Source organism: Polistes canadensis, unplaced genomic scaffold (assembly GCF_001313835.1).
Source record: "Polistes canadensis isolate GaletaPanama2010 unplaced genomic scaffold, ASM131383v1 scaffold_343, whole genome shotgun sequence".
In the NCBI taxonomy this organism is placed as follows: Eukaryota; Metazoa; Arthropoda; class Insecta; order Hymenoptera; family Vespidae; genus Polistes; species Polistes canadensis.
Window position 1 is genome coordinate 90,240 of NW_014569890.1, and position 25,378 is coordinate 115,617.

Here is a 25,378-nt window from a genome sequence, read left to right on the forward strand (position 1 = left end):
TGTCACGACAGAAAAGAATTTGCAACGAAATGATGCTAATTGAGATTAAAGAACTATCTTTACACGACGTTTGACAACGGATCCAACATTTCTATTAATCGTTTGAGTCCCAAGCAGGATGATCATGGCGTTGCTCAGATTTTTTATCGAAGAGTGCAATATTTTTTAGACATCACAATGTGCAATTGGCACTTTTCGATAGGATTTTTCTAAAGATCACTGGAACTCATAAAATTACCATGTTTGTTACCAGTGTCACATATTTGCTGATGCATCGATTTTCATTGAGAGCCCACACTTCGCTAAAATAATCGGCTGCTATTTTTCTGAGACAGAGAAATAATAATTGCATACATATATTCATATACAAAAAAAATAAATAATAATAATATTATTAAAAAGAAAATATTCTTGAGAGGTAAAAATAAATGCCGCAAAATATTTATTAGCTTTTGCAATTAATAAACGTGGCTTTTTTATGTCATCGTAGGAGAATCTCGCAGTTCGTTTCTTTTTTTATTTTATTTTATTAATTCATCACATTTAATGGGAATTGAAAATGATGTACTTAAAAAAAAACAAGGTAAAAACGTATTAAAATTATCTCATACTTTAATACATATATATATATATATATATATATATATATATATATACGTGTATATGTATATTAATCGTCATCTTTGATAAATAATTGTTCCATGGCTGTGTATATAAAAGAAAAGAATAGACTTATGGACTTCAAATCCAGCAAGTTAAAACTTTGACGCAAACCAAATTGGTTAACGAGAGACTAGATATATAAAAAAAAAAAATGTATTCGAATAATGGACGCGCGCGTTATACCTCAAGAAAAAAAGTTTCGTATAAGAGTTCCGACACGTAAATGTTCACTCACACGCATACAAACACGCAGACACATACATATATTATATTTATCGAGTTAAAATTTTTGTATACCTGATCTTTACGATCTGCGTTAAGTTTAAGAAGAGAAGAATAGAAAAAAAAAAAAATAAAAAGAAGTACAATAAATTGTCATATAGCTTGCTCTAATGATCGGGGAAAAAAATTAAAAATAAAAAACAAAAATTATGTTTAAATGTAGAAAGATCTTTGAAACGACCAAAATGTTATATCAAACATTGTACAATAAATAGTAGTTAAAAATTTAAATTAATTGTATATAAAATATCTACTAAAAATGAACTTTATTGCTTTATTCATTTTATTTTATTTCATTTTTTTCTTCCTTTTTTTAAAGTGAAACTTCTTACACGACGCCAAAATCCATTTAACGCTAGTATAGAGGAAGAATACAAGGATAGAGGGAAAATAGAATTAGAATCTAACACATGTGTGTTCTATCTTTTTTAATATACATAGAGTTAAATAAATGTAAGAAGTTTCGCTTCTTTTGTGTGTGTTCCCATTAATAAGTTATTATTAATCACACACGCCTGTTTGTTTATTTTTCATTTTTAACTCTTTGACTGCAAAATAACAGAAACAATACTAAACAATAATGCACCGTTCATTACAAAAAAAAATGTCTCATCAGTTGCCGTTTTTACCAAGAAAAGAACTGCTATATGCTGATAGCCACTGTTCGCAGTCAAAGAGTTAAATACCTAATATCTCTCTCTTTCTCTCTCTCTTTTTTCTTCCTTTCTTTCCAATAAGTAGACTTGATATTATATATTTTTTATAACAAATTCACAATTATTTAAAAATACGTAAATCTTTTTTTTATTACGTTCTCTATTATTCTTTTCTTATTATCTCGCTTAATCTCCTTCTCTTTTTTTTTATATGCATATATATATGTGATGTACAAATGTATGTATATCCCTTATCTTTTTGTACAATTTTGAGAATTTTACACATACTTTAAAAGAATGTGAAAAAGTGGTAAGATCAAACATTAGAAGTAAAAGAATATAAATAAAAAAAATAAGAAAAAAATGTGACACCTCTACTATTATTTATATAATAAATTAAAATAAAAATGAAAAGAAGAGAATTATACTTATCAAGATACAGAATTAAATGAAGACTTGTTCACTTGCTAAACTATCAGCGAATGGTGCAACAATAGCCCTTGTAGCAAAATAGAATGTTAAACCAAATGAAATGGAAATTGGTAATGCAGGCAATGCTTTCTTGAATATTGCCAAAAGCAACAGCGTCAAACAGAGACCCTAAAAAATATTGAACTTATTTAATAATTAAGTTATTAATTAAAAAGAGAGAAAAAATATTTAAACATACTATGAGTATAGCGACGAAACATGCCAAAGTTGTATTCCAATCACCATAACTCGATGCTTTTCCAACTAATACGCTATAAAATATAAAATCACCGAGTCCCAATTTAACGCCTCGTTCTTCTTCAGTAACAGCAACTTGTTGAGCTGGTTGTGCTTCGACAGAACGATTCTGACGTTGTCTAGCTTCATCGGTTAATGCAGTCGAATTTTCAAGTACTTCTTGCGCACGTCTAGCACTACGGTCGCCTGTTATTGAAAAATAATCACGCTATAGAATAATTTTTATGTATGCACCTCGGTTTAATTACCATGCGTTTCTATCCATTCGAGTGTGAAACCACCTTCTTCTGCATCTCCAGATGCAGGATTATTTTGATTATCCGTTCCAGTACGAGTGAAGGAGACTGCTGTTTCTCTGCCCGTCGCATCCCCACTGGCCATCGTTGCTGCCTGCACGTATCCAGCATAAGTCACGGTGTGAACAAACGTATACAAAATTGTGGATGAGTATATGAGTGCAGGGAAAATTGATTCGTTCCTTTCCTGCGCCGTTTCAACCAAAATTCTTAATGGACCCTTAGGTGACAAAACTGCTATCAAATCTAAAATATACGATATATTAATTATTTTTCTTTAAATATATATAGAATTAAGAATATATTCTTTACCCCAAATACTAATTACAGCTAGAACTGCCCATGCAGTCCACTCAGGTAGATATTTAATAAAAACGAGAGCCATCAAAGCGGAAATGAAAATAAGATAAGCTTGTTGAAGTTGTAATGGACCTTGCCAATGAATGCATATCATTCCGACCATTCCAAAATTCCATAAACCTATTCCCAATGTGAATAGATCCATCGGAATATTATATGCTTTCAAAACTTGCCTATAAAATCAATGAATATTATGAAGTAATTATATTTGCGATGATAAATATATTGTTTCTGGAATCGATACTCACTCGCAATAAAGCACAGAGAACATGGATAGCAATAATAAAGAGCTTATAATCAACCATACGTGTATAGCCTTGTAAAATTTATACTTATACAAAATAATAAGTATCACGGTCATGCAGACTATGATACTTATGAGTATTAAAGAATTTGCGAACGCCTGCCAAGCTTTTGTACTTGTATCTGCACTATCTTCATGAAACGGAGTATAAACTCTAGAGAAATATTAATTAAATTAAAAACCAATAGACATGATATTAATATGAATAATAATAATTATAAATAATTTTCTATTGCTTACAGGTAAATTCCTTTAGTTGTGTAGAAATTAACCGAACTGATAGTAGCGACTACAACAAGCATACACAGAGAAACAGGAACGAATAATTTAATGACGTGTGCTGCTCCATATTTTAGTTCTTCTTCCTCTTCGTCCCTGTAATGTCTTTGTCTTTGTTGATTACTAGAACCCGATGTACTTCTACCAGAACCACTTATGTTTGATGTACCACCTGCTTCTACGTGAACTTCGGGAAGCCCATTTCCTAACTAAAATTATAAATTAATTAATATATAAATTACAATATAAAGTGGATGATCACAAGATTTGAATCCAAAAGCTTTCGATTCCTAAAATAATCTACCACTAAAGTTACAAAGACTTATTATGTCAATTATGTCATAAGAAGTAAAATTCACCTCTTCGTTTCCAACTCTTGACCGTCTCTTTCTTCGCTCATTGACCAAACTTAGGTCATCTGAACGAGACTCAGCAACGTGACCATCCATCAGGCTCGTGTACTCGTCTACTGAATCGTAATCACTCTCAGACATTCATCAAAATCTATTATTCTAAACAAATACAAATAAATACTTTTGTGACTGCGATAAATTCCCTTCTTAACTTTTATGGATTACTTGTGAGCACAAAATTTTGAAAATATTTTCTTCATAAGATTAAACTTTAAATGTGAATTTTTTATACAACATTGATGTGTCATAAGGTTTTAGCTTACATCTAAGTTTTTTATTTATAATATATAACTGATTTATAACTTCATCTTACGCTTTTTCTTTTAATATTTTATCACTTTATCTGCACACTTTTTAAATTAACATTAACGTAAATGATTAGAAGAATACTCATTCGTAGATTTTTCACTTGATTATTATATTTTTTAAAATACTTTATTGATACGATATAATATAAAAACTTAAGCAGCACACAATGACAATGGCTGACGTTACGATGAACTACAACGCCTTCGTTGGTTTAATTACAAATTGATTCCTATCACTTACCGACAGAACTTGTTACCTACAAAACTTGTTATCGACAGAAAAATTTTATCGACATATATAAATTATCCACGTTCGATAACTGTATATCGATTGAAAAATTGAATTAAATTTTCAAACAGAAATGTCACATATATATATATATATATAACTTTGATAAAATTAAAATCATAAAAGACTTATGAGTACCAATTGCTATCATCCTGAAAGTTAACGTATTATATAATATAAAAAAGGATTATGATTAATTATTATTTTAATGTAAACGTAGTTTATAAGTGTAAAAATGATATGGAAAACGCATATACGTTCCTATTAAGTATCTTAATGTCCTTGTAGTAGATCATTGATTAATTATGATCCAGTTTATTGATAACAAGCTGGTCCCACTTCAATAGAGAAAAACTGATCAGGTAATCCAATATCTCGTAGAGCTATGTCTATTATGGGAAGTCTTATTGGTTTATCTGAATTATATGAAACAATTGTTTGACTCCAATTATCCTGACGAAACTAGATAAATAAAATATACATATATATGCATATATACATAATTGTGTACTTGATAAAATTTAAATATAAAAACAAATACATACTCTGCATTCGTCTAAAATTATATCGTATCGCAAACGTTGATTACCACGTGGCGTTATTTCAACATCGTTCCAAGTAAGAAGTTTCATACTTCTTCTATAACTTTTTCTTTCAGAATCAAAATATGCTACGCTTCTCTTACAATGATAAGTTATATTCTGCTGGGCATGTTTCGAAAGTAATTGTAGGAAACTTATTTGATTGCTGTCTGCTTTATATGTGATCTAAAATAATAATAATATTATTACACTTAATATATAAAATGTGTAGTAATTAACTCTTTTATTACTAGTGGATCCATATAGAGATCATATGATGCGAAAGGGTTAATGAAGAAACATGTTACCTTAACATTTTCTATTTCACTCAACCAAACTTCTTGTTGTTCACTAATAAAGTGAATTTCTTCTGTACGAGTTGGATTCGGTAAAATACAAGTTGCACGTTTTTCAACATCGCAATAAACTAAAATTGCATCTCTTGTGTCACCTTCGTTTGGATCAATCCAATATTCACCTAAATAAAAAAATATAATATATAATATAGATTCTTTTTAAAATTATATACGTGCATACATTTTGTAAGCATGCTTACCAGATGTTTTTTCTGGATAAGCGACGAACAAATCTCTACAAGTTTTAGCTGGCGAATTTTTCTGCCCATCTGGTTTAATTAATTTTTGGAACGTCGACTTTAATTGTTCATAAGCTTTCATTACAAGATTTCTACGTTCCTCTTCAGTAATTTCTTTACCGAATATTCTCATTGGTTCGTCGCCTATTAATGGGTCTGGTCCTTTTGTTTGACCTTGTGCTAAAGTAAAAAATTAAATGTATCAGAACTATTGTTATTTTCCATTAAAATAATTACAATAAATTTTAAGTAAAAAATAAATTTTGTACCTATGAATGCTGCCAATGAAGCAGGATCATAGCCTAATCCAAGTTCACCAGGTGGTCCAGGTGGTCCTGGTGGCCCAGGAGGACCTGGTAATCCATGTCGACCTTCTTCTCCAGGTGGTCCCCTTGGTCCTGGATTTCCAGAGAGACCCATCAAGCCAGGATTGCCATCCCTACCAGGGGTTCCTCTAACACCAGGTTCACCATCTTTTCCTGGTAAACCATACATTCCTGGTTCACCCTTCTCTCCAGGAATACCTGGGGATCCTGGTAAACCTTGTAATCCATTAAATCCACGATGTCCTTTGGCCCCTCTTACACCTTCCTCACCACGTTCACCTTTGGAACCTTGCAATCCTATCGGACCAGGTTTTCCTCGTGCACCCTAAGAAAATTATTTAGTAAAAACAATTTTTACAAATTTTATTAAAGATGTTTTAAGTATACCTGTTGTCCCTCTACACCTTGCGGTCCTATTTCTCCTTTTGGACCACGTTCTCCAACAGGACCAGATGATCCACTACTACCAGGAGGTCCCTTTATATTAAATAAATGTCACAAATTGATTTATGCGTTTACAAATTTGGATAAATAAATGACTGAAGTTTGAGTAAAACTTACAGGAATACCAGGAGGTCCAGATGGTCCTTCGGGTCCAATTGGACCTGGTGGTCCTTTGTCACCAGGACGACCACTTATTCCAGGTGGGCCTGGTTTACCAGTAGGTCCTTCAGGACCTTGCTCACCAACTGGGCCAGGAGGTCCAGTAGGGCCTATCAATCCTGGTGGTCCAGCTGGTCCATCTGATCCTGGCTTCCCCGGCAAGCCTGTTTCACCCTAATAAAATATTATAATTTAATTAAGTGTTTTATTAATTAAAATTAATAAAAGATATTATTGAAATAATTTATCTTACTGTAACGCCACGTATTCCTCGAGCACCCATTAATCCAGATGGACCAGGAAGTCCAGGCAAACCTCGTTCACCTGGTAAACCTTGCGATCCTTGTGGTCCCATTAAACCTGGTGAACCCTGTGCTCCGCTTTCACCTTTAATTCCATCCGCACCAGGAATTCCAGGGTTTCCTACAGGACCAGGATTTCCTGGTCTTCCCGTATCTCCTGCATTACCTTTCATACCAGACAATCCTGGTGGTCCAGGGGGACCAGAAATACCAGGCAGTCCCTAAAACAAAGTTCCAATTAATATTTAAATTTATATGACAAATAAAAGTATATTTACAGTTTGTCCGATCATGCCTGCTGGCCCAGGAGGACCAATAGAGCCTACTTCACCTCTGGGGCCAGGTTCTCCTCTAATTCCTTTTGCACCAGTCAATCCTGTTAAACCTGGTGGGCCTACCTCACCTGGACTACCTGTTAATAAATACAATAAACGATAAACGTTTTAATTAGTATATAATATTTGATGTAATAAAAAAAAAATGTTTCATTATTACCAGACAATCCTGGATTTCCTTGATCCCCTTTAGAACCTGGATAACCACGGTCTCCTTTCAATCCTGGCAGTCCAATAAGTCCTTGTTGTCCTGGAAATCCTTGCAATCCTTGTAAACCTTGTGGTCCTCTTTCTCCTTGCGCACCTGGAGCTCCACTTTCACCTGGAGGACCCGGCAAACCTGTATCACCTCTCTCAGCTGGTTCTCCGGGAGGCCCCGGAGGGCCAACTGGTCCTTGCGGACCTCGCTCTCCGATACGACCGGGCGGTCCTTCTGGCCCGACAGGACCAAACATTCCTCTTTCACCCTTCTGTCCAGACTCTCCTGGAAAGCCACGTATTCCAGGTAAACCCACCAATCCTGGTGGACCAGATTGTCCCATTTCTCCTTTGAGCCCGGGTAATCCAGGAAGTCCATCGACACCTTGAACGCCTGGTTCTCCTCGAGATCCTGTTAATCCCGGCGCTCCGATTAAGCCTCTTTCACCAGGAAAACCACGTTCGCCTCTGTTCCCAGCAGAACCGGCAGGGCCGGGTGGTCCTTGAACTCCCATTTCACCATCTTTACCTGGTAGACCTGGATTGCCAGATATTCCAGGAAGACCCTTCAATTAAATATTTATTATCATTATTATTTGTATTCAACTGATTATAATCATTAAAAATATGATATTAACCTGAAAACCTCTGGGCCCTGTAAAACCTGGTGGTCCTCTTTCCCCAGCACTACCTGGTGGTCCTGGTGGACCCTGTGATCCTGGAGAACCTTCTTTACCAGCGTCACCTCGAGGCCCAGGTGGACCAGGATTACCAGGCTCACCATCTTTACCAACTTCACCTGGGATACCTTTCTCTCCAGGAGGTCCTAATGATCCAGGTAAACCTTGTGGTCCTGGTGGTCCTTGGTCACCAGGTCTTCCATCTGCACCTTGAATTCCACGTTCTCCTGCATTACCTGGTTTGCCAGGTGATCCTGGACGGCCTGTTATACCACGTGCACCCTGTTAAATTTATATATATATATATATATATATATATAAAATATAAATAATAATAATAATAATATATTATTATATATAAAATATATAAATATATATTTTATATATATATATATGTATATATAAATTATATATATAAAATTATCTCTTTGTGTTTTATATACGACCCTGATTTTATATCGTGTATGTATTTATATACGTACTTGTATTCCGGATGGTCCTGGACGACCTGGATCTCCCATTGATCCTTTCGAACCCATTGGACCTATGGATCCACGATCACCAGGTGAACCTAAATATATTAATATTATAAATATTACATCAGATATGTGTGTGTGTTACGTTTTTATAACTTGATTAATGAACCTTTAGGGCCCATAGGACCATCAGAACCAGGTAATCCACGCGGTCCTTGTGTACCACGTTCACCAGGTGAGCCAGATGGCCCAATTGGACCATGCATTCCTCTCTTTCCTCTTTTTCCTTCGGTACCTGGCAATCCTGGGAAGCCTCGTGGACCTGGTGCTCCTTGATCACCTTTCATTCCTCCATCACCTTTAAATCCCCTTTCACCAGGCAACCCCTAATCATTTTTTTAGAATAGAAATAATATTTACAATGTAATCATCAATTAAATATGTTTTTAATAAATAAAAAGAATTAACTTACAGGTGTTCCTTTAGCTCCAGGTGAACCAGGATTACCTGGTATGCCAGGTTCTCCACGAGATCCAGGAAAACCGGGTAACCCAACTAAGCCTTGTATACCTGAGCTCCCTTTTTCACCAGGTACTCCATCTTTACCCTGTAAACCTTGTGGTCCAGGTTCTCCAGGTTGCCCTGGCCGTCCTGCTTCGCCTGTATAAAAATAATAAAATATACATTTCCTACTAAAATAAAATGAAAAATTATAAACATACCACGTGGACCTTGTAAGCCTTGACTTCCTTTTGGGCCTTGGGCTCCTTGATCTCCTTTAATTCCAGGATTTCCTGGGAATCCAGGTGGACCGGGTTTACCTAACACACCCTGTAACATTGCACAAATTATAAAACGCCTATACAATAAGTAAATTACATTTAATAGTTTATGTTATTCCTGAGTAACAACTTACAGGTTGACCCGGGGGTCCATGAATTCCATCGATTCCTCTAATTCCGGGTGGTCCGGGTAATCCTTCCCTACCCCTTTCTCCTCGTGGACCAACAGGACCCTGCAAATATGTGTACATACATTTTATAATAAGATATTGTTGTCATTTTATTAAGGAGATACTTGCCACTGGACCTATTGGTCCCATCGGACCAGGTGCTCCAGAGGATCCTTTCTCTCCAGGTATACCTTGTTCACCTTTAGCACCATCTAATCCTGGAAAGCCACGGTGTCCTTTAACACCCGGTAAACCAGGCATTCCTGCAAGTCCTCTTGGTCCTACTGGTCCTTGTGATCCTGGTGGCCCCACTTCTCCATTCTCACCACCTTCACCATCTCTTCCTGTTAATCCTGGTAAACCTCGTGGACCAGGAGTTCCCGGTGCACCTGGTAATCCTGGTTCTCCTGGCTCTCCACGAAGACCTTGGAAACCTTGCGGACCAGGCAAACCTGCTGGTCCTAGAATTTAAAAATGTACACTTATTAAAATACTAATTAAAAATATATTAACAAAAAATAAAGTATACGTAATCAGGAATATAATTTGTGTACCTGGAGGCCCTCGAGGACCAACAGGACCAGGTCCAGGTAGAGGATATGGTCTGAGATCCGATGGACCTTTGTCATCGCTTGCTTGAGATAAAGCAAGTTGTTGATAATACAACGATACCTGTAAAAAATATTTAAGTTTAAGAACATATGATCTCCTTTATTATATTAATTTTAATTAAATAAGATTATGGATTACATCAGGTAAAGGTCCAGGTGGTCCAGGTGGTCCTGGTATTCCAGGAGTTCCTGGTTGTCCCGGATATCCTAAATCACCCGGTCTTCCACTATCCCCTGGACGCCCAGGTTGCCCCTGTTGTTAAAAATAGTCTTGAAAAATATTAAATACTTCACTCATATATAATATTTTTAATAATATCCATTAAATTACTCACACGTGGTCCAGGTACTGCCACAGAACTTATGTAATTACTTTCTCCAGGAACAATTTCTGTTACTAACTATAAATAATATCAAATGAAATATATTTACAATCATTTATTCATTTTTTCATTGATAATTAATAAATAAATTCTTCTTTCTCTTACAGGATTATTATTGTTGTAGGTTTCCACCGTAGAATGTATGTCTTCTAATGATTCTATAAAATAAAAGAAAAATGAATATTAAATAATAATAAAAAACATGTAATTTTTGTAATACATACCTTGTTCAAAAAATCGTGTCGTTGGTGGTGATGATAAATCTGTAATTGATTCTGGCTTAAATGTTGATATTGTTGAGTCGATATTTATTCTTCCACGTCCTGCAATTTGTACAATAAAAAAAAACATTACCTAAATTGTATTTAATTAATAGAAATATTGGTTTGAAATAATTCTTACCTAAATTATTGTTTGTTGAAGGAATGGACGACGATGGTATCGTTGTCTCTGAATAAAATGAAAAATAAAAAATGTATACTCAGTATTAATTTCAAAAGAATTACAATTATTATGGTATATAAAATATCTAAACGGAAATTGTAATGCATTAAATTACGTATGAATTAATAGAGAGGGAATTAAAAGAAAGTATTAATTGCGTTTTATCAATTACAACGATTGATTAATTGTTTTATACGTCGCGTTAACAAGTGCGATATCCTATTTAAATTAAAGACTTCCGGTAGAGCTGACAATGAGACTTCAACTTCCCTTCTGAAGTATTTACTTTTAAATATTAATTAAATACAATATGCAATTATATCTATGCAAATGCATACAAATAATTTAACAAATAACTAAATTACCAATGAGTTGCAAAGACCATTTTTGTGTACTCCAATAAAATCTTAACTTGATCATATTATTTTAAATAAAATAAAACACAATGAATCCTAATATAATTAATTTTGTAAACTCTAAAATTCCAATTCCATTCTGTCAAAAGACTCACCATTCTTCTCTTCATAGTCTTCATAATTATCGTAATAATCGTACTCGCTGTATTCACCGTTAACAGTCTGTTGAGATTGGACTTGTCTAGGCCGATGTTTCCTTTGTTTCGTTTTTGCCGAGTAAACTTGGGGTAATAATAAAAGTTGGAATATTAACAGGCCAAAAGTGGCCCTGTTAAGGTACCCTCGTTTCATCGAGGTGTCCTCTTTCAATCCTTTTTTCTTCCTAAAAAAAGAAGTTGATGAAAACAGAACTTGTTCAAAATCCTTGAGAAGAGACTCTCGGTTGTTCCCGGTTCTGTTACGGTGCTGATGACAAACTAAACTAGTAACAACTGTGTTGTCTCTCGCATATCTATTTAGCAGATGCTCTGGTAACTACTCAAGGGAGGTCATCATCCTCTAGTTTACAAGATGTGCACACTGTGTAACTCATACCGTTCTTTTCTTCTTCTTCTTCTTCTTCCGTATCCCCCGATCTCTCGTTTCTTGATTTGAACTCTCTTTAATTTGTATATACAAAGTATATACTTCTCTTCCTCCTCTTACAATCTTATACACAGTATACACGAACCATAACGTTTAATTACAGTTAGTACAGCTTTCAATTTGATTACCTTAAATAAATTTGAGATTTGATTTATTTAATAGAACAAGTTACAAACCAATGTTTATCCAATTTAATTTATCCACCCTTTCCATCTCTAATTAAAATTCAATTTTTTTGACATCGTTAGAAAAAGGTTTTTGTTACCTTTAAAATGGTGGTGTGTCCCAAAGAAAGAGATAGAATTTTTAATTTTAAATTAAGAGGTAGCTACAAGGGTTGAAAAATTGTACAAATATTGGTTTCCAATGTCTCTCACAATATTTAAATTAACAATTTATTTTCAATGAAGAATTTTACTCGAATGTTCGAGGGGAAATGTACTTTATATTTGTTAACTAGATGACTTCATGCGTCCTTGGTATTTAAATGCAGGTTCCAATCCAGATCTTAAATTCTAAGTAAGTCAGATACGACCTAGTTTTGTAGATCTAGCGAGTTCTTTCTTATTTTGATTAGTCAGTGAGAGAGTATACTCTGCTATACAATACTCTTCGATATAAAAGGGTGAGTGTGCTATTTCCACTTAATAACTTTATTAAATAACAATCATCATTTTGGCCGCATTCCATCCTAGAAGTGCATGTGTATCTTACTTTATATACAACTAGGCGATAACCGTAATTAACTGCATTGGCTTCTGTTATGTGTTACCATTGATCTTTTTTTTCTTTTTTTATAAACGCATAAATAAATCAGAGTTGTCATCTCGTATTTTCTAATAAACGCAACAGCGTATTAAAGACAATCATAGTCTTTTATATTTTCTTCTCTATTACTTTTCTATGAATTACTATCATCAACATGTTCATATTAACATATTCTTTTTTTTTTAATAGAATTATTCAATCAATAAGTCAAATTTTTTATTTTTATCTTATTAAACTTTACCTTACTTTTTTGGTTTCTTTTTCATTTTTGGATAACACAAGAAAATACTTAGTTATAATACTTTATCGTTTATGCTACTATTGGTGTCATCTTACAAGTGTAATGCATTAGAAATTGCTTACAAGATGACTGCATCAGATGTTCCCTGATGGGATGCACAGATCTAAAAATGATCATAGGTCTTATCTATTTAATTACTATAGTTCTTATCATCACACAATTCTCTTGCTATAGTAATTAGATTTAAAATGTTTATAATACAGTATTCTCATCTAATCTACTAATATTACTAAAAATAGATACATTTATTTTTATTTTTATTCTTTTTGTTAATATAATTAATTTATTCATCGAGAAAATGTTAATTTACACATACACATCATATGAAGTTTCATAACGAAATTAAATATGAGATCTCTGTCTTTCTTTTTTAAAAGTTTCATTAATTTAATTAACACATTACAATTATATCAATTTCAATCCAATAATGTAGTTTATTATTTATACTTCAACTCAACATTGAATCAAATAGAAAGAAAAATAAACGTTTAATTATTTAATGAAAGAAATAGAAGTATTTATTAGTATTAGAATAGAGTATTTATAAAAAAAAATGTATAACTTTTTTATCGTAAAGATATAATAGAATAAAATTGTAACATTTTTACCTTGAAATTTATTTTTTATTTCTTCCTGTTTATGCACAGTCCAACATCTTAATTTTATTTTTCCAAGTTACGTAAATTATTGCCTTGCACATAACATATCGGCAGCATGATAAAGTAGTAAAAAAATATAATTGTTAGAAGATATTTGAGTATATTTAATTGTAAGAAATATTTTTCTTTCTATTATCCTCAAATATTTATATATATTATAAAGCAGTTATTCAATCAAAATGAGATTAAATCTTCATTATGAATTAATTTGTCTTGCTTCATAGAAAATGTTATTTGTTTCAAAATATCTATGTGATGCTCCTAATCTATAAATTTTAATCGTATTCACATTATCTGCATATACGTATATAATAATTTGTTTTAATCGAATATGTCTCCTTATCTTATATAAAATATTTTTATTTTAAATAAAATCGTAAATATATTAAGTCAAATCTTAATAATAATAATAATTAAAAAAATTTTAAGATTAATTAATGTGTGTTGGAAGTGTTGTTAGATCGAGTGTTAAAACTTTACTTTCCAAACATTCACCAACCTGAAATAAAAAATATTCAACTAAAATATGTGATAGATAAATATAAGTAAATAAATAAATATTTTCCATTATTTGATTCGTGTAAAATTGTAATAATAAAAACCTTACATCTGGGCAAATACCAATAAGTGCATCTGCATGCGAATAAAATTCTTCTTTCAATGATATAACAATAGTTTGAAGAGAGCTCGTTTTGTCTCTAATGTAACTCGCTACTTTTCCAATATTAGTGTTGTCCAATGCTGCATCAATTTCATCCAAAACGAAAAATGGTGCTGGTTGAAAACTAATAAAAACAAGAAAAAGATTTTCAAAAATTCTCACACGCATTCTCTTACACGTATAATAAAATTTGTTAACTAGGTCTACCTATGAATCGCAAATAACAAAGCCAACGCTGCCACAGTTTTTTCTCCTCCTGAAAGATTGGACATCGGTTGAAATCTTTTGCCAGGTGCCACGCAATTGTAATTAATTCCATCGAGATATGGTTCTTCTGGATTTTCTGGTCCAAGGAACGCTTGAGCAGATTGATTTTTTGCCAAACTCTGTAATAATTAATTTGAAATAATAATTCAAATGATTTCATCAATTGAACAATTTGATTATTAATTATAAATGTTAATCAAACCTTATAAATAGGATCAATTTCGTTAGCAACGTGTTCAAAACATGCCATGAATCTATCGTGTCGTTCTTTTTTCACTTTCTCGAACTGTGTTTTTGCTTTTTTTGCTTTCTTACGCGACTGTTCAAATTCTTCGTTAGTTTCTTGTAACTTTTCTTTAGCAAGATACAACTTTTGTATAGCCTGAAATATTCATGTTATTTTTTTAATTATATCAATACTTCTGTTATATTAGGTTGTCCCATAAGTCCCATCCTTTTTTTTTATGCGAATTCAATAGACGATATTTGTTGTTTAAGGTTGATTTACTGTGTTATATATGAACCATTCTGCTCTATTACCCTTTTACATTATTAGAAAGAAATTATGAGACAAACTAATTATGTTATATCTTTCATTATATTTTACCTTCATATTTGGTGCTTGTATTCTTTGAATAGTACTTTGTAGTTCGTTGATTGTCTTTGTTAATTTATCTGTAGTTTTCTTTGTATCTTCTTCTTCAATGTCTTTCAAAGTTTCTGGTAAAAGTGCATAATCGATAGTGATTCGTCTTTCACGTTCATATTGTTGTTGTGTATTCATAGATGAGTCAGTGATCGTATCATTAGTATTAGTTGTACTAGTTTCTCCAGCAATATCTTCCATATTACCATGAAGCATTGGAATTGCAATATCTTCCATCTTAATCAAATCAATAAGTATATTTAAAAATGATCAGAAATCAATAAAATTCTTAAAATTATGATTACCTTGCACTGCATTAAGATAGCATGACGTTCTGCCTTCTTTTGTTCTATTTTTGATTCGATAGAATTTAATTGTTTTTGCGCCGACTGAATGTCCTTTGCAATAGTTCCAACTTCGCGTCTAGCTTTACCAATTTCATCGTCTTTCTGATCAACTTCCATTTTCTTAGCACTACGCGATGATTTAAATTCTTCCATTTGCGTTTCATCGTTATCTATTTCAGACTTTTGATGGGACTCCGTTTGTCTGGCTGATTCTAATTTATCTTCGGCATCCTGAACGGCACGTTCCCATCTCAAAACATTACCTATATTAATTCAACATATTAATTATTGTATAAATGAGATTAAAAATATTATTATTGTAAAAAAAAATGCTTACTTTCTGTATCGCGTTGTTTCTCGAAATCTAATTGATTGTATATACGATTACATTGATTCTCAAATTCCATACGTTTCTTTGCTCTTTCCTGCTGCGATCTGTTATAAATAAAATATGATAATTATTTTATTATATACGTTATAAATATATGTTAAAAATATTATTTATTTAATTTAATATATTTATATAAATACCTTAATTCTCTTTCTTCGTATTGACGTATGTTAGAAACACCAATTTGTTCACAGAAACTTGCAAATACGTCGTCCTCAACGTTATTCATTTTTTCTTTAATATTTTGGATTTCTTGATCCCTCTCAGCCATAGTCTTTTCAATGGCAGCTATTGTAGGCTGCATTTAACAAAATTTTTCCGTAGTAACATATTTATTCAAATATGAAAACAATAAAATGATCAATTTTAATCTATACTCACACCAAACATATTTAAATCGCTTTGTAAACTTTCCAATTCGGATTCGTGTTCAGCAATTTGTTTTTTCTATAAAACAAAGTCTTATTTATAATTTTTTGGTACAGATATTTAATTATATTAAATAAATTCAATGCTTACAGTTGCTGTCAAGTCGCTTTTGTTGTATTTCAAACGAGTTTCAAGTCCACGTATTTGGGATTCGACTGTATTTAATTCAGATTCCTTACGAGACTTCTTTAATGACTCCCTTAGTTCCTCCGTCAATTTTTCCTGTAATCAAATTAATGCTTATGATCTAATTATATTAAATATAAATACAACAAATAATAATACCTTCTGCGCCTTTAATTGTGACATTTGTTTCTCATCCCATCTCTTTGCTTTCTTAGCTAAATCCAAACTACCACCAGAAATGATGCCAGCTTTTTGATAAAATGTTCCATCCAATGCTACACACTGAAAATAAATGAAAATATATATTTTTATTATTACATAAAAAACTATAAAAATATATATAAATAAAAATATTTCAACACTTACATCGTATCTGGCTTTTTTATCCATTTCATAAGCGACTTTATTAGCATCTTCAGGAGTCTCGCAAACGAGAGCATTATTCGTTGCAAATAATACAGCTCTGTCGATATCCTTAGGTGAAAAATGTAATACGTCATACAACAATTTCACATTTTTTGGTTCCTGAACATTACTGAAAGTATTTAAATATTTAATATTAAATTATTGTACATAATCATCTTCAATACATACTATATTGAAAATTAATCTAATAACAAATTTATTACCGAAGTCTTTCTTTCAAAGGTTTAGCTTGAATGTAATCGAGGGGTAAAAACGTTTCTGGTTCTAAATATTGTTCTTTGAGATACTGAATACATTGCCTAGCAGTTTTTTCAGTATCTACAACAATAGCTTCCATGTATTTACCAAGTACCTTCGTAATAGCAACGTTGTAACGCTTGTGAATTGGCTCACACATATTATACATGCGATCATACTACAAAGATTAGAAAAATAATGCTTCAATTGAATATATTAATAATAGGAATAAAAGAAAATGAAAAATGTCTTTTCGTACCACTCCAGGGAACAAACGTTTAAAGTTTTCTACAATTTCTGTCTTCTTCTTAGTTCTCGATACTTCATGTTTGTCGACCTTAGCGTCTCCTAATTGTTCGGATATACTCTCTAATTCCCTTTGCAAATTTTGTATTTTATCCTTAGATGTACCAACATCCGATTGCAGATCTGCTCTAAGTTTTTTTTGATCCTCCAACGCAGCTTCGGACGTTCTAATATGTTCTTCTAGTTTCTCTACTCTTTTCAAAGCTTCGTCGCGCATATGACCTTTTTGCTTGTGCTTATTCTCTATTTCAGTTTTCTTTCTACCTTCATTGTCAAGTCTATCTTGATCGGATTTCTGTTCTCTGTTAATGGAATCGAGAAGCTGCAGATATCTTGCCGACTGTTTGCCTGCTTCTTCTTTCAAACGATTGTATTCACGAACCTAAAATTATAAAATTAAGAGTGTAGTTTTACCACATTTACACGCCATGTTTAACATGTTAATAAAATTTGTATTTGGTCATTTTATTATGAATTTATTGAAATACCTGCTCATCTTCAAGCTGAACATCTCTTCCCTGCAACTGCGACTGTCCAGCTATACTCGCTTCGTAAGCAGCTTTAGCTTCTTCAACTTGTCGTAATTCTTCCTGAAGTTCATTAATGTCCTTTTTATGGGCTTCATCTGCGATACGCGCCTGAGCCAAAGATTTCTTTGCCGATTCCACTTTCTTCTGCATATGTGCTACGCGTTCCTTTGCTTTTATAAACGTAGGTCTTTTCTTAGTGATTTCTACTTCCATTTCTCTAATATCTTGCTCTATTTTGGCAAGTTCACGACCTAATTTGCCAGCTTCCTTTTTCCTTTCTTTTAAAAGTTCTTCCGCTTTCTCTTTCTTCTTTTCTATCTTTTCTATCTCGTGTTGTTTCTTCTTCTGTGCTACTTCCAAATTTTCAATACTTTTTTCATTATGAAAAAGACGAAATAACTGTAACTCCACTTGTTTTTCTATCTAAAATTATACGTTCAATAAGAATCATCTCATAAATGATCAATAATATTTAACAAATAAAATTGTCAAAATAACGTACGTATTCTTCTTTAAGACGTTGATATTTCTCTGCTTCTTCTTTCTCTAATTTAGCTTCTTTTCTTTCCGCCGCAATGCCTTTCTTCTTCTGATATGAAAATTGAGTTTCTTCTTCAGCTTTCAACATTTCTAATCGCAATCTAAATTGTATAAACTTTTCTAATTATATAGTACGTGCAGAAACAAATTTTAAATATAGTAAATAATGATTGAAATAAACATGCCTTTCATATTCTGCTTTTAAAGCTCCAGAATTGCTAATTTCTTCAAACAGTGCAGTTCTTTCCTTTGGATTTTTCATAGCAATTGATTCGACTGCACCTTGAAATACTAAAAAATTTTTAGCTTTTACATTAATCCCTAATTGTTCCAATTCATTGAGATAAACTTGACTTGTAACAACCTATTAGAAAAAGAAAATAATTAATATAAACATTGTTTTATTATATTCTGAATTATATTTATAGATATATCTTACATTGTTATTAATTCTATGTTCCGATGAAGATCCTTGGACAGAGCGCATGAAACTCTTTTCATTGCCATCCTCTAATTCGAACACTGCTGTTACCGATGCACTAATGCATAATGATAAAAATAATTATAATATTGAAAATATATATAGAAGAATAAATGTTATTATGAATTATTGAAAAAAATAATATATACCTTCTTGCCACTGGCATGCCAATCGAAGCACCATGAATTAGTTCGTTGAACCTTTTGACACGTAAACTACTAGTCTTTTCCCCCATAACAAAACTAATGGCATCCATGAAATTAGATTTACCTGTGTCGATAGAAAATATAATAAATCATCATAGAGATTGTTTATTACTGTACATTAGAAAAATGTTAATATACAAAATTATAACCTACCAGATCCATTTGGTCCAACAACCGCAGTAAACGATTTTAATGGGCCGATAATAAGTTTTCCTTTATATGATTTAAAGTTTTCTACTTCGATATGTTTCAAAAAAGCAGGCATTTTAAAAACTATTACTATAAATTACATGTATTATCAAAAGAATTCAATTGGCGCCAGAAAATCTCTGCCAGAAGCAAACATTGTACAACTAATCTCAATAAGTGCTACCAACCTTACGTGAATCGTTGATATGTATCATTAATGTTATAACAATTTTTTTTATATACAAATATAAATATTACACATATACAACACACATTCATGTATAAAAATTAAATAAAAATTATATACATGTTTTTTTATGTACATAATAATAATTAAATTCATTTTGGTATAATGCTGTTTATTTCTACCATACATTATAACATGCAACACAATGTTACAATTAAATTATATTAATCATATATATTATTTGTTTATATATATATTCATTGACTGACCAGTTCTTAAGACTTTAGTTAATCTTTTTTTCACATTATTCATTATGTGTTAACTTTGTTTTATATTAAATATATTAACAAAATGTACAGAAAATTGTGTACATAATAAAAGAAAATACAAATGATCATTTGTGTTCATACTAAATTGATAATAAGAAAAATAGTAACTGAAAGAAGCTATAATAAAAATAATTATGATAGAATATAAGATACTTTTCTCATATTATTTTATAGTTTAATGTGTTCAGCTAACGAGCAGGAAAGTCCAGTGTTATCCGGTTCGACGTTGAGTTCTTTTACAACTCCATCTTCGACAATCATGGAATAACGTTTGCTTCGTTTACCACCTAAAACTGGTAAATCTACTGACAATTCCAAAGCATCTGCAAATGCACCATTGGGATCTGCTAGCATTCGTATCTTTTAAAATGAAAAACAAAATACATATAAATGTGAATGCATATATATATATATATATATATAAAACATATGTAAAAAGATTTAACAAATATAAACATTTGTTATAACTATTTATTACCTTTCCTAACGTGCCCTGTTCTTTACCCCAGGCAGCCATGACGAAAGCATCGTTAACACTTACACAATAAATATCATTGATTCCCTTACTTTTTAATTCATCAGCTTTTTGAATGAAACCAGGCAAATGCGTCTAAATAAATAAATAAAGATAATTCAAATGTATACAATGTGAAAAATATGTTTGCGAATAAAAATCAAATATTTACCTTTGAACAACCAGGAGTGAAAGCACCAGGTACAGCGAAGATAATAATTTTCTTCCCTGCGCTAAGTTTAGCTAGATTAACTTTATTAGTTGGATTATCTTCGAAAAGGTCAACCGAGGGTAATTTGCTACCAACCTGTATATTTTCAATGATAATTAATACAACATCATGATGACGTAGCTTGCATTCGAAGAAACAAATTAATTCTTAAAAAGTGCTCGATGACTTGCCTATAATTAATTATTCAAAAATGAACCAATATGGATTCCATATTAAAAAAGAAACAAAATTTCAAGTTAATTCAAAGTAATTCCCATTAATTAACATTAATTTAATAATATAATATAATAAAATAATAATAATAATAATCCAAAAACTGATAGATATAATTTTATTAGTATAGTGTTCAATTCTAAAATTACTGAACAAAATGAAATCAAATTCAATGAAATCCTTTTATGTTGAAAAATATAAATTATATTTTTATTTTATTAAATTTTTAAATTATTAAATAAAATTGAATGAACTTACAGCGATAACCATGTTTCTGGATGATAAATGAAAGCTTCGATTAAAAGAACCTAAAGATGATATTCCTCGTACAGTAACAGCACGATTAACGAATAGATTCATCTGTTTAAATCGATGAACACCGTTATCAAAATATCACCCAGTAAATCAAGATTTTAATTTATCACGTAAAAAATATTGATATCTTACGAAAACACTTGACTTTTCGGGAATAAATCCGGCGTAATGGTTAATTTCTATTGCGCAACCTCCTATTATATAATTACAACATATCTCTAAAATTCATGAAAAGAATAAACAAATATTTTTATTTTGATTACTATTTTTCCCTTATTTTATTCACGTAGTAATTGCCAACACACACACACACATATATTTATCAATGATGTTTTTTTATGGTCAATTTCGTATTATTATTCATTACCAACATAAAATTGATGTGACTATTTTTCAGATAGCTGAGTTCATTATTACATCAATACGTTTATATATATTATTTTAAAAGTACAAATTTCTCTCCATCTCTTTCTTCTCTCTCATTAATTTATTCTCTGTGTATAAATTAATCTATATATTATTAAAAAAAAAAGAAATAAAATTTAATATTAATTTTTGTTGGTTTAATTTGTATATTTGATTGGGCATCGCCGTTGGCCATATTGTTTTCCATTTCTTCTATAATTAAAAATAAAAAAGTAATGAATTTAATATTAAAAATACAGTTTCATGTAAGAAGACTTATTTAAAAGTAATTATTTATGATTAATTACATAGCGCGTTAAGTTATTATAATGAATTTAGCTTGATTTGAAAGACGTTTTCTTGTTTTAATTTTATATAGTTGGCAAAATTGCAGTATTTGTAGTAGATGCATTCAGACTTGTTTATTTTATAACGTGCATGAATCTGTGTTTTCATTAAAAATAGTGAACAAAATTAGTATAAAAGAGTGAGTGAAGTGTATATTGTTAGTAGTGCTTCTATTTTATTATAAAAATGGCAGAAATGAATGAAACTAAATATTGTAGTGACCATGAAGTATCTACTTCTTTATACAATAATACTGAAAAGTATAGTTAAAGTTTCTTTTTTTTTTTTATCTAATTATTATTATTACTATTTCGTTTCGTTAAATCCGTTTACCTAGTTTTATTATATTTATATGGATTTTTTCTGACCAAGTAATAATGGGTATTCCTATTTATATTAATAGATGCAGAATTTTTTCACTAGCATATAGGTTTTAATTATTGTTGCTTTTTGTAGTTTTTTTTTGTATTTGTGATTTTATTCCTATTTGTTTATTCTATTGTTTCCATGTATCTTTTAATTTTATTACTAGTGAGTAATTTGTAATTTGTTTGCAGCCTTTATTCTTTGCATATATGATTAGTTCATTGTACTTTATTATTATGCTGTATGTAGTTTTATATCCAAATATAAACGTTCCTTTTCTTATGTATAAAGTTTGTGCTATTGTTGTTATTGTTACTATTATTATTATATTTACATTTATTAATAGTTTGGCTAATAACATGTACAATTGGATTTAAATGAATATATTTTTTTTAGATCCAATGAAGAAAAGAATAGGAATGGATCTTATTGCCTCATGTCAGATAGAACTTCAAGTTCCATAAAATATTCAGAATGGTCTCTTGATATAGCTCTTGAAAAAGTATAAATTGCTTTTTAAAAGACATTGTTTTAAAGATTGATAATATTTATGATTTATTATTATTTATGCTTATTGCAGATAATTAAGGAAAAAAGGAAAGACGAAAAATCATCTAAAGTTAAAAGTAAATTAAAATTAAACACTTATATAAAACCATCATATTTAACGGAAAAGCATATAAGATTCTGGGTAAATACAGGTTATTTACCATTTCAAACAGTTTTGAATAACACCGAAGTTGTTGATACAGGTTCATTAAATGTGAAACAATCTTATCATAAAAGCTACGATACAATTACTGATACCTTGTATATACAACGATATGTTGATACGGACAAATCGGATAGTATAAGGCTATGCGACAATAATAGTTTTAACTGTAGTTCGGTGGACACTACTGCATATATTTTATCTAATATTAAGGATAAAAAGAAAAGTGAAACTATGGCCACCATTGTAAGTAGCAAATCTTCCAGCAAAATTTTATCCAAAAATACTTTGCATGAGAATACATCGTTAGAAAAAGATGAGACACAAAATATGCATATTAATTCAAATTTATCTATGTCAAATGTATGCGACTCTGACACAAAGCATACTAAAAATAAAACTGAGGAAAATAATGTTAACAATGAAAATGATTCCACATTAAAAGAAGCAATAAATATAGAAAATTCCTCCAATTTAAGACGTTCTCGACAAAAGAAATTATACACCGGCAGAGAGTCTCCGATAGACATTGTAGTGGCACAATTTAAGAATAACAATATCTTTGATGCAAAGATGAATTTACATCCTGCTTTTAGAAACAGTCCACCACCGGAAGAATCGTCGAAAAAATTATTACATAAAAAAAGAAGAAGTAAATTCGATATTAGAAAATCTCTAGACATTATCACAAATAATAATCTGGAAAAAGAGACTTGTATCCCAAAAAATGAAACGGATTTTATAGATTTAGAAGATAATCTAACGATCTTTCAAAATTCGATGCCAAGTGAAAGATTGCGAGTATCGTGTAATGCTTTGATAGAACAAATAAAACGTTTTCCAACTTCGGACTACATTAATAACGTTGATAATGAAAAACGACATCTTAAAAAAAACAAACCTAAAACGAAGAAAGCATCTAGCAAAACAACATTTATTATTGACAATATCAGTAAAGATTTTCAGATATTTCAGAATAAGCTTAATCCTTGTGTTATTTTGAAACGTTTGCCGGAGGAGATTGTCCAATATAACACAAAGAAGAAAATGTTGCAAGCCCCAAAAGAAAAATTAATGGAAAACAACAAGATTAATGATAAGGATATGTGTAACATCAGCAATCTTGAAACATGTCTTAATAGTTCCATCGATACAATATTTGATTCTGAAATTGCTACTAGGGATGATTCGATTGATAGCGAAGCTAGTACTATCCTTCTTTTTAATTGTAAGGATGTATCGACATCTTATGATTTTTTTGGAAGTGATTGTTCAACTGTTGTTTTAAATTTTGTTAATTCACCAAATCTTTATAACATAAATAATAAATTGGATAAAGATTTAGAAGAAAATCAATTAAATAAAGTTACAGAAGAAAATCAATTGGATAAAGATTTAGAAGAAAATCAATTAAATAAAGTTACAGAAGAAAATCAATTGGATAAAGATTTAGAAGAAAATCAATTAAATAAAGTTACAGAAGAAAATCAATTGGATAAAGATTTAGAAGAAAATCAATTAAATAAAGTTACAGAAGAAAATCAATTGGATAAAGATTTAGAAGAAAATCAATTAAATAAAGTTACAGATAAAAATTCAGATAATTGTTCAGGTACAGATTCAGATACAGGTTTAGATAAAGAATTGGATAAAGAATTGGAAAAAGAATTGAATAAAGATATAGATGAAGAAAAATTGAAATACTTGCAACCTATAGAAGCTATCAAACAGATGAAAATACAGAGAAGAGTGAACAATTCACATGATATAGATAAATCGGAACAACCCCTGATCAAACGGATGAAAAAACATAGAAGAGTTAACAATTCACATGATATAAATAAATCGGAACAACCCCTCATCGAACGGATGAAAATACATAGAAGAGTGAACAATTTAAATGATATAGAAACATCGAAAAAATTTGTTAGATCTACCATTAAAAGAAAAAAACATATATCGAGAAAATTAAATGATTACATTTCTCATATCGATAAAAAAGAATGTACGAAAATATCGTTAAACAATAATACAGCTTTTATCAAAACATTAAAACCAATTGTGGTGTTAACAAAATTAAAAGATCTAACAAATTTTAAAAAGAATTCTGCATTTTCCAGCATGGAAAAATTGAATAAATTGCTAAGTTCGGATAATAAATTGTCAATGAGACCGATTGTA

General features: G+C 30.9%; 4 protein-coding genes across 7 annotated transcripts; all 4 read right to left on the reverse strand.

The window, feature by feature from the left end:
- Positions 1 to 1,761: 1,761 nt before the first annotated feature.
- Positions 1,762 to 4,467, reverse strand: LOC106791788 (presenilin homolog). Of its 3 annotated transcripts, none has more exons than XM_014757713.1 (8): positions 4,296 to 4,467; positions 3,929 to 4,081; positions 3,531 to 3,778; positions 3,235 to 3,444; positions 2,939 to 3,159; positions 2,579 to 2,872; positions 2,272 to 2,516; positions 1,762 to 2,201 (listed from the first exon to the last, which is right to left on the reverse strand). In XM_014757713.1, the coding sequence occupies exons 2-8, from the start codon at positions 4,061 to 4,063 to the stop codon at positions 2,046 to 2,048; spliced, it is 1,509 nt and encodes a 502-aa protein (XP_014613199.1). In that variant the 5' UTR covers positions 4,064 to 4,081; positions 4,296 to 4,467; the 3' UTR covers positions 1,762 to 2,045. The 3 variants fall into 3 exon arrangements, with proteins under 3 accessions (XP_014613199.1, XP_014613202.1, XP_014613200.1); XM_014757716.1 differs by having other exon boundaries at positions 2,612 to 2,872; positions 4,296 to 4,464; XM_014757714.1 differs by lacking the exon at positions 4,296 to 4,467 and adding an exon at positions 4,246 to 4,289.
- On the reverse strand, positions 4,390 to 12,020 carry LOC106791787 (collagen alpha-1(I) chain-like). Its single transcript, XM_014757712.1, has 25 exons — positions 12,016 to 12,020; positions 11,577 to 11,803; positions 11,024 to 11,071; positions 10,846 to 10,944; positions 10,727 to 10,779; positions 10,574 to 10,639; positions 10,378 to 10,491; positions 10,182 to 10,299; positions 9,757 to 10,088; positions 9,592 to 9,690; positions 9,398 to 9,506; positions 9,148 to 9,335; positions 8,845 to 9,061; positions 8,682 to 8,770; positions 8,158 to 8,481; positions 7,482 to 8,085; positions 7,265 to 7,398; positions 6,938 to 7,207; positions 6,643 to 6,858; positions 6,469 to 6,558; positions 6,025 to 6,406; positions 5,717 to 5,935; positions 5,469 to 5,638; positions 5,125 to 5,346; positions 4,390 to 5,041 (listed from the first exon to the last, which is right to left on the reverse strand). The coding sequence occupies exons 2-25, from the start codon at positions 11,770 to 11,772 to the stop codon at positions 4,895 to 4,897; spliced, it is 4,506 nt and encodes a 1,501-aa protein (XP_014613198.1). The 5' UTR covers positions 11,773 to 11,803; positions 12,016 to 12,020; the 3' UTR covers positions 4,390 to 4,894.
- Positions 12,021 to 14,185: 2,165 nt separating this feature from the next.
- Positions 14,186 to 19,652, reverse strand: LOC106791789 (structural maintenance of chromosomes protein 1A). Its single transcript, XM_014757717.1, has 20 exons — positions 19,541 to 19,652; positions 19,331 to 19,451; positions 19,140 to 19,239; positions 18,886 to 19,064; positions 18,663 to 18,801; positions 18,119 to 18,583; positions 17,584 to 18,012; positions 17,291 to 17,502; positions 17,028 to 17,196; positions 16,821 to 16,943; positions 16,626 to 16,757; positions 16,488 to 16,553; positions 16,247 to 16,404; positions 16,053 to 16,150; positions 15,674 to 15,978; positions 15,330 to 15,605; positions 14,925 to 15,104; positions 14,663 to 14,841; positions 14,402 to 14,579; positions 14,186 to 14,293 (listed from the first exon to the last, which is right to left on the reverse strand). The coding sequence occupies exons 1-20, from the start codon at positions 19,650 to 19,652 to the stop codon at positions 14,225 to 14,227; spliced, it is 3,690 nt and encodes a 1,229-aa protein (XP_014613203.1). The 3' UTR covers positions 14,186 to 14,224.
- A 262-nt stretch (positions 19,653 to 19,914) lies between these two features.
- On the reverse strand, positions 19,915 to 21,751 carry LOC106791801 (peroxiredoxin-5, mitochondrial). Of its 2 annotated transcripts, XM_014757733.1 has the most exons (5): positions 21,499 to 21,751; positions 21,310 to 21,411; positions 20,779 to 20,913; positions 20,571 to 20,702; positions 19,915 to 20,452 (listed from the first exon to the last, which is right to left on the reverse strand). In XM_014757733.1, exons 2-5 carry the CDS (start codon positions 21,409 to 21,411, stop codon positions 20,261 to 20,263), a joined length of 561 nt encoding a protein of 186 aa, XP_014613219.1. In that variant the 5' UTR covers positions 21,499 to 21,751; the 3' UTR covers positions 19,915 to 20,260. The 2 variants fall into 2 exon arrangements, with proteins under 2 accessions (XP_014613219.1, XP_014613218.1); XM_014757732.1 differs by having other exon boundaries at positions 21,310 to 21,683.
- Positions 21,752 to 25,378: the final 3,627 nt, after the last annotated feature.